Source organism: Terrapene carolina, unplaced genomic scaffold (assembly GCF_002925995.2).
Source record: "Terrapene carolina triunguis isolate 2854851 unplaced genomic scaffold, T_m_triunguis-2.0 Scaffold67, whole genome shotgun sequence".
NCBI lineage: Eukaryota > Metazoa > Chordata > Testudines > Emydidae > Terrapene > Terrapene triunguis.
In genome coordinates, this window is record NW_020664418.1 from 6,346,853 (window position 1) to 6,356,103 (window position 9,251).

The window sequence follows — 9,251 nt, forward strand, 5'->3', positions numbered from 1 at the left end:
CCCCCGGGGGCTCCGCCTTTGCCTGGGGCGGCAAAAAAGCCAGAGCCGGCCCTGGTGCCTGCCAACCCAAGCTGGCCGCACGCTCCCAGCTGCAGTGGTGGCTCCCTGGCGCACGCATGCGCCTACCTTGTTCTGAATCACACTACTATCATTATCCTTCCTGGGAGCTGCCTCTGGGTACCCCAGCTCCTTGCAGCTGGAGGGCTCAGTGCTGTGTGTTTTCACAGATGAAGGGCTTGGAAGTAAAGGGCTGATTGCCTCCTTGAGCCCAGCAGCTCTGAGGTTCTGCTTTGTGCAGTGTACCACATGGCCTGATTCTCCTCTTACTCCCAGCAGTGTAAATCAGAGCAGCCTACGACCAACATGGTGGGAGAGGAGATTCTTACCCCTCTGTGACTGCAGCACATGGACATGGGAGAGAGGACCCATGGGAGGGCAGGACCATCCCTTCCCCTGAAGCAGTGGTTCTCAACGTATTTACCATTGTGGGCCGCATCCAATACTACCTGTATGGCCCTGGGGATGTCATATGGGCCGCCGCTCTGTGCTGATTGGGCTGCAAGCAGCCCATGGGCCGCATGTTGGGAACCATTGCCTGAAGAAAGGGCATGGGCACCTGTGCAGCAGGGATGTAGCTGCCTTACAGTCCATGGTAGGTAGGTGTGTTCAGGGCTAAGTATCAAATCTACTGGCCTCTCTCTGGAGCGCCACACAGGCCCCTCCCTCCCCTGCACTTTTGCGGTGGCCACAAGAGGCTGCTGACTGCAGTTATGTGGCTTCTTTGCAGGGGAAGAGCAAGGCCTTGGGTGGCCACAGCAGGGTGGGGATTTGCCCTGGGAATGTTCATTAATTCATAAAGCACCATGTAACTGGTGAGTTGGGTCCAGTGGTACACATGGGGAAACTGAGGCAGACAGTGTGACTTGCCCAAAGGCCATGCTACCAGTTTGTAGCAGAGGCAGAATCAGGCTCCAGGTATTCCTGGCCAGCAGGCCTGTGTGCAGACCACCAGCCAAGATGCCTTCCCAGTGACCGAGGAGATAGACCATGGGGCAGCGGAGACAGGGGCTCTAGTCCCAGCTCTACCATTGGCCACTGGGGGACGCGGCATGGTTCTGCCCCTCTGTATGCCTCAGTTTCCTGCCTGTCAAATGCCACGGCCCTCCGTTGCGCACGGGCCCAGCTGGAGCTGACCAGCCCTGCAGTCAGCCGGGGGCGGGAGGGGTTCTCGCCGGGCAGAGTCGGGCGCTGCCCCCCCCGTAGCAGGCGGCCCGGCGCGCTCTGCCCCTTTAAGCGCCAGCTGCTTTGCCTGGCTCTGCCCCCTAGCTGACAGCACCAGCCACACGCCTGTGCGCGGAGCCCCGGCCGCGGGCGGCACCAGCCCGGCTCCAGGCAGGACGCGCGGCGCGCTCCCACTGCAGCTCCCTCCATGGCCGCCCCTGCCCGCGCGGAGCTGGGCGCCAGGGGCCGGGCACCAGCCTCCCGGGGCGGGCGAGAGGGCGGGATCTGAGCCGCTCGCCGCCGGGCCAGCCGCTGGGCCCCCAGCCATGTGGGCAACTCCGGCGCCCCCCCGCCAGCAGCCCAGCCTGGGGCCGAGCCCCGCGCTCAAGGAGCGGCCGCTGCAGCTGGAGCCGTCCCGGTTGCCGTGCCAAGCCCACTAGCTCCGGCGCGGCCGGTGGCAGAGCCCGCCCGGCGAGCCGCGGGACCCCCAGGAGGGCTGTGTGTCGGCCGGAGACCCTGGCACCTGTGGAGCGGCCCACGGGCCCATGATGGGCCACCGGAGCGAAGGCGAACGAATGGCACTACACCGCGGCGCTGGCGACGGGGGGAGCGCGGCTGCCTCCCCCGCACACGACGTGGCAGCTCCCCTCCTCCTGTGAGCAGGTTCAGCTCCTCTACTCGCGGCGATCCAGCCAGAATAACAACAGGGCGCTCCCCCTCCCCCACCCGTCTCCCCTCTCCGCGCTTCCTGCCCGCCGGCAGGCTCTGCTCCAAGGGGCGAGGAGGGGACAGATCAGGATGGCATCTCCCGGGAGCAGTAGCCAGGAAGAGCCGCGGAGCTGGCCCTGGTGACCCCGGGGCAGCCGCAGCCGGAACCCCTGCGCTGGAAACGGGAGAGCCGGATCGGTTTTGCTCGCTGCTGGGCTAGTAAGTGGCTGGTTTCCATGGCTTGTGGCTCTCAGGGGGTGGCTGGTAAATAAACTTTGCGGTAGCAGTGCCGCCGGCCCGGCGACGTTTGACAGGCCGCTGCGGCGCCCCAGCTGCGCGCAGAGCCGGCAGCCAGAAGCTGGGGTGCAGCCTCCTCGTTTAACCTCCCCCAGCGATGGGGGCTGGTGGCTGGCTACTGCGCCAGGAGGGGCTGGGCATGGAGGGAGTCGGGAGGGGGGGGGAGAGGGACTGGTTCCTTTTGCTGACACGAACAATCCCCGCGGAGCCGGCTCCAAATCCGGGTCACCTCCCCTCCTCCCAGGAAAGAAAGGGTCGGGGATGGGAGGGGGGACCCTTGCGATCCTGGCTCGGAGGTTGGCGCCCCGGGGTCCTGGCTCGGGGGCTGGGCTCCGGGCGCTCCGCTGGCCCTGGCAGGGATGGATGGGGCGAAGCTGTCCCGCCCCGCACAGCCAAGGGCCAGTCCGGCCCTCGGGGCCCCTGCCCGGCTCGCATCGTGACGCGCTGCTGGTCTCTCTCCGCAGGAGGCCGGCGGACCCCCGAGCCCCAGGACACCCGCCCCAGTCCTGGAAGTCGCCGTGGATCTTGCGAGGCGTTTTCCGAGCGCCCCTCTGCGAATATCCCAGGATCATCGTTCGCTGCCCTTGAGCCAAGTGGGCGAAGCTCGCCCGGACAGGTGGCCGCTGAGCCCGGAGCCGGCCCATGGGGGCTCCGTGCGCGGCACAAGCGAGGCGGGGAGGCTGAGCAGGTGGAAGAGGCTGCGCTGCTTCCAGCCTCTGCGGGACATCAGGAGCGATGCCCTCTCCGGCGAGCCGGCGAGCCCCGGGCAGACGGGCAGTGCACGCCCTCTCTCGCTAGCCAGGAGCAGGGAAACGATCGCTCTGGGCCCGTCTGCCAGTGGATCCCCCCCGGCCATCGGCTGAAGGCGGCTCCCTGCGCCCGGGCAGCGCTCCGGTCCCATGGGCGTGCGGCTGGGTCCCCGGCGCGGAGCTCGGTTAATCTTGGCCCGCGACCCGCTGCTGTGAGCGGCCGGGGCGAAGAGCGGCGGGAGGCAGAGCGCGGCTGCGGCTCTCTGGCGCGTGGGACGTTAAGATGGTGAGTTCTCCCCGGCCTAGAGGGGCTCCGCGGAGGCAAGGCCGGGCTGGGGGAGAGCAGCATGGACAGCGCCGGGCGCCCAGGCAGCTTGTGAAGGATGAGCTCCGGGGACTCGCAGGACACGCAGCCCAGTGAAGACCCCGCCGGCGGCAGCAGCAACGAGAGGGAGCGGATCAGGTGCCGCATGAAAATGGTGATCGGGCAGCTGGAGGGGATCCTGCAGGAGCTCAAGGAGGTAGCCAAGGAGCTCCGGGAGGTGAGCGCCGCTGGGGCGGGAGCGCCATGGGGAGCCCAAAAGCGGGCCAAACTTCCAGGCTTTGCCATGCCTAAAGAATTCCCCTCATGGAGCAGGGCTGGCTCAGAGGAGCAAACTGTTGTGGGTACAGCCTGTGTGTGTGTGTCCTCTATTGTGGGTACTGTGTGTCTGTCTGCTGTCTCCCCGGCCCCTATTGTGGGTGCAGCCTGTGTGTGTCAGTTCCTCCATCTATCTCAGTCCCCTATTGTGGGGACAGCCTCTCTGTCTGTCTGTGTGTGTGTGTAGGGGGCAAATTAGATTCCCCTATTGCCCTGAAACCCAGACAGTCAAGTCACCAGTGCATATCCTGACTGCTGACACCCCCCCCCCCATGTCAGTGGAAAATCCAGCCCCCATTTCTATGCCTTCCTCTATCTCCAGGTTCAGGATAGCCTTTCGCAGGAGAGAGGTGAGCGAATGCAATAGCTCAGTCCCAGCAGTGCCCTTAGCACGGCCACCTGTGCCTGTTTTGTATTTATGGTGGATGATTTCCAAGAAGCAAGAAGGGCTCCCGATTGCCCTTGACTCCATTGACTTCAATGCCATGGGCTGCCCAACTCCACACAGGATCAGGCCCAGTGTAGAGCTAAGGGCATCTGACCCCTGGTGGATTGGGTCCAGTAGGCCCCCACGTGGATCAGGTCCTAATATACCAAGCTGTGCCTGTGAATCACAGAAGTAACCTAGACATTCCACCTGTGTGAACAGTGTAGTAGAGCTAGTGTTGTTTGGGTTCCCCATTGGATATTATGACTTGCTGTGCTTTGGACTGTTACGTGCTGCAGTCAGGTCGTTTTTTTACATTTAATTTCCTTCCCTTCTTTAAAGAAAAGGGGGTGGAGAAAGGAGACACATTCCCTGTTCTTAAATGATACCAAATAGGCGTTGCTTCCTTAAGATTGATCTGATGAATCCGATTGAATGTTTAGCTACAGTTTGCTGCATGCTGCCCTGGGTGACAAGAGTAGCAGCCTTCCAGTTTGGCATTGTGAAGACTGGATCTTTGCAGCAGAAAGAGAGAAACTTAATGATTTGGGGGGAGGGAGAGTTAATTGGGAGTTGGCATAAAATTGTAGAATGCAGGAAATCTCACAGAGAAACCCTGAAATCAAAGGATCCAGGAGGCCCCCACCTAACCCTCAGGCCAACAATTCTCCTATCCCCTATACGAGTGAATTTTGCCATGGAAGCAAGTTATTTCCAACCTCCCTTGGCTGGTTTGTCCAAGTGGCAGGCCTGCATCTATCAGACCGGGCAGGGAGCAAGTGCTGTGATGTCACAAACTGGGTGATGCATCAACAGAGTCTGCTAAAATCTCAAGGCCAGATTCTCAGCTGGTGTAAATCAATGTAGCTCCGTTGATTCCCACAGCCCTTTGCTGGTTTACACCAGCTGAGGATCTGGCCCTTAGATGGTGAATGAGCATGCTCCAGGGTTTTTGTTCCACTCCCCCAGCCATGAGGAAGCAGTAGCTGAAGGGGCTGGCTCAGCTTTTCCAAAGGGTGTGGCACCAGCTGTGGGCAGAAATTTGGGACATTTCCCTGTGTGAAAATAGAAGCTCCTACTGGGAATCATTTGGGCATGACTAGCCTTCTCTATAATGTGTCCGTGAGAAAACATACTGAGCCACATTCAACTCTGGCTGAGCTCCAAGGGTATCTTTCTTTGCTCTTGCTGCCCCTCCACCGCTCCTCCCAAGGCTGGATTGTGCCTGGGCCTGTGTGGTGGGCAGCATTGCAAGGAATTCCCCTCCCAAACCTTGCACCCCTGTGCAGGGGAAATGCATAGAATGGCTGGGAAGCAGAGCTGCTGCTCCAGGGACCTGATCCAAACCCTTGGAGTCAATGGGAGTCTTTCCATTGACTCTAGTAAGCCTTGGATCAGACCCCATCTTAGCACTGCTGGCAACACTAGTGATGTGGCAAAGGCAGGGGCATGGATGCAAAGGGGAGTGCACATGGCACGCAGTCAAAGTGGGGAGGAGCTGATTGAGCCAGCCAGCTAGCCAGATCCCCACTTGGCATTGGAAGCCGTATACCTCTCCATGCCTCTTCTTGGCCAGAGCTCACAGCCACAATCCAGCTCTGGTGCCTTGCCCAAAATAACCCATCTTGGAAAATAATAGCACAGAGCTTTAAAAAAATAGCCAAGGATCAATGACTGGGTGGGGAGATGCAAGCAGCAATTGCATAGGAATCTGTGGGGTAAATCCTGCTGCACTTATCCCTTGGCTCATTGGAATTCCTTCGGGGCGAAGAATCTGTGGGCATGAAGGTTGAAAAGGGTTTGCAGAGGACAGAGGGGCAGGTTGCTTATTGTGGCTTGGTGCTTTGCATCTCTCTCCTGACTCAGCCCAGCCTGTGCTGTGGGAGGTGCAGGCAGCAGGAGAAACTCTGCGTGTCTGAGCAATGATCAAACCCTTCTTGAATTACTGCTTTCAGCACCAGAGAGTCAGTGAAACACAGGCAGTCCCCTCTTTGCCCTAAGGGCCACTTTGGAGCCTAGAAGGCATCATGCACCATCAGGACCATCCGGTTGGTATTTGCCTATGGGGTCACATTTGGTTTGTTGGGGGGCCTTTAGGCAAACATGTAGCCCTGCTGCGGAGATGCAGTTGGCCAGAATCATGGGCGGCTTGATGGAAGGAAAAGGCCAACCAGCTAGCCATGTGTTATGTGACTAAAAGCTAATCCTTCTCCCCTTTGGAGAGTGGTCGATACCTGCCAAAGGGGAAGATTAGAAATGATAACACTAGACTAGGGAGCAGAGCTAGGGCTTGGTGGGAAGAAGAGAGAGAAAGCAGGAGTGTTGGTAGCTGCTGTCCTGTGGCTGGAAACACAATAATAGCTCTAGAAGAGAAGTGTCTTTCAGCTCCCCGGAAAGGAGGCTGGGCCATGTGGTTAAGGCATAGGAAGGTGTTCTGGCCTAGTCCTGGCTCTGTGACCTTCAGCAAGTCACTTGGCCTTTCCATGCCTCAATTTCCTCCCCTGTAAAACAGGGAGAGTGATATTTATCTGCCTCACCAGGCTAAATCCTGTCATGTCCCTAATGTGCTTTGAGATCCTCAGAGGGAAGGGTGAAGCATTGTTCTTGTAACAAATCCTGAGACTCGGCCTAGCAGAGTGATTCAGACAGAAAGCTCTAGTAACGGAGGCTGAGCTGGGAAAGCGCCTAAAACGGGGCACCTTTGCGCTGGAGGCGATGTCAAATGAAGAGTGCCCGATGGGTTTCCATGTGGGCACGTAGCTCATGTCCACTGGAGATGATTAGATGCTCTTGCTTAGTTGGAGTCCTTCATCTCGAGGCTGGATTCTTGGTGCCTGTGTGTTTTTGACTCTGCAGCTGAGACTCCTGTGGGATCCTGTCTGAACTGATAAACAGAGTGGGATGAGGTCAGGTCAGTGCAGGGATGAAGCCAGGTCAGTGCTGGAATGAAGACCTCCAGGGAAAAGCCTAGAGGTGGGGTTGGATGATTCAGTGCCTGAGTTGCCCTGATTCTGCCAGGTCGTGATTCTGAGAGAATGCACCCCTCTTCCATCTAAGTCAGGACTGAACCAATGCGGTTGCAATGTTTAATGGGTGAGATGTTACATGTAAATCCTGAGCACTTGTGCACTTTCAAGGCCTGTTGGAACTTTTCACAATAGCAAAGGGCCTTATGGCCAACCTCCTGGCCAAATGCCACTATGGCTAATTATACCCAACCGCTGCCATTTCAATCAGATGCATTTTTCTTCTTCGCTTCCTGGCTCATTGTTGCTCCAAGCTGTCACAAGTAACGCAGCTGCCCAGCCTCAGCCCGGAAGAGAGAGAATGTCGGGCTGCTGAAGTGTTTGCTGTATGTATTAATCTGTAACGTGTTTTGAGATCCTTCAGACTGGAAGGCAGCAAGATCCGTGGGGAAAAGTGCTCGGTAAGAGCCAGTTGTCATTATTTATTAGCACGCAAAGTTTCAAAGAAGCTGCCTGTTCCAAGCTGACCCCCCAAGAGCTGGGATAAGCCTTCCTTATCCACACCTAGCACCCCAGTTTTGCCAGCAGGTTGGTCGTTGCCTTCCCAATGTGAATCCCCACCAGGGAAAGTGCTGTATGGTTAAAATAGGGAACATGGTCAGTGTCCATTAAGCAAAGCTTGAAGTGGCACTGGCTCCCACCTGAGATCCACAGCTTGACCTAATTCTGAACGGCTGTGCTCTGACAGGGGCTACCCTCGGCACTGGAAGCAGTGTTTTGAAAGGGCAGTTTGAAAAAGCACATTTGTGCCTGACCATGGAAGCCAAGGCACACCTATGATTGCTGAATCTGAAAGGAATACAAGGGAGAATTTTTCTTCCATTTGTTTTCTTCGTGTACTTGAACCCACTTGGTGTAGAATCAGTTTCACTGATTCCATGGTGTACTCCATCAGTCGTCATCTCCCTTGGAGAAAAGACCCTTCTAAACATCCGCAAAGGAGCTGAAAAACCCTTATAAAAATCTTGTAAAGGATTTAAAAAAATAATCAGAACTTGAAGCTGGTTTTTCATCTACACTGAGATCTCTGTACACAGCCCCAGCAGCTTAAAGGAGGCTTACAATGAGATTGGATGTAATTTATGCTCACTTTAAGGCCCCTTTCATAGATTCATAGATATTTAAGGCCTAGTGGGACCATTCTGATCATGTCTGACTTCCTGCATAACGTGGCCAGAGCAGTGTAAAGAGGACTGAAGGTAAAGGACAATCTGGGCCATGCTGTTTAAAGGGTGCACTCTCAAAATCAAACTCGGGGGTTCAACTGGAATTACTGATTTTAAAAAAAAATCAGGTGGATGGTGTTCTGTTGGAGAAGAACACTTGATCACCCACTCACGGACTCCGCCCACCAGTTCACCCCTGCCATGTCATAAACAACAGTATTTGAATTGGGCAAAATCTTTCTTGAGACTCTGCATTGAAATTTTTAACCTTTTCCCTGTGTTTGGGACCCTTTTGTGTTGTTGCCCCAAAATTGCAGCCAGTTGCTGTATTATTTATATTACACTAGCACCTAGAGGCCTCAAGTGAGACTGGAAATTGTGTTAGGTGGCTTTGTGGTAGATATTGTACAGACACCTAGTGAAAGATAGCCCCCTGCCAAAGAGTTTACAATTTAAACAGAGACAAAAGGTAAGAAGGGAAACTGAGTCACAAAGAGGGGAAGTGACTTGACCAAACTCTCACAGCAGCTCAGTGGCAGAACTAGGAATAAACCCCATGTCTCTTGAGTCCCAGTCCAGTGCCCTGTCTACTAGACCACAGTGCCTTCTAGCGGTTGGGAGGTTTTGAGGGAACAGCTAATATTGAACAAATAGTGCAAAATATTTCTATAAAGTGACTTTCACTTTTGTAATAAAACCACAAACATGAGTTTAGAATAAAGTTTGTGAAATCAGAGCTCCCTACCATACCATATGACTTATGTGGCCAATCAAAACAGCTAGAATTTTGACTACACACTGGCCACAGCAAACTGCTCATGTGTGAGGTACAAGCTAACTATTAGTTGCAGAAAGCATTCTGAGTAATGAGTAAATCGCAGAAAACTTCACTAAGGCCCCTTTATACCTCTCTGGTAAAAAGAATGAGTACTTGTGGCACCTTAGGCTATGTCTTCACTACCCGCCGATCCGGCGGGTAGCAATCGGTTTATCGGGGATCGACTTACCGCGTCTCGT

General features: G+C 55.8%; 1 protein-coding gene across 1 annotated transcript in view; it reads left to right on the forward strand.

Moving 5' to 3' along the window:
* The first annotated feature begins 1,880 nt into the window (after positions 1-1,880).
* The window catches only part of INSYN1 (inhibitory synaptic factor 1), a 94,924-nt gene continuing 87,553 nt past the window's right edge, over positions 1,881-9,251 (forward strand). Inside the window, exons 1-2 of the mRNA XM_024213786.3 lie at positions 1,881-2,148; positions 2,691-3,517. Of these exons, the coding sequence (XP_024069554.1) occupies positions 3,359-3,517 (159 nt within the window). The 5' untranslated portion in view covers positions 1,881-2,148; positions 2,691-3,358. The remainder of the gene's footprint in view (positions 2,149-2,690; positions 3,518-9,251) is intronic.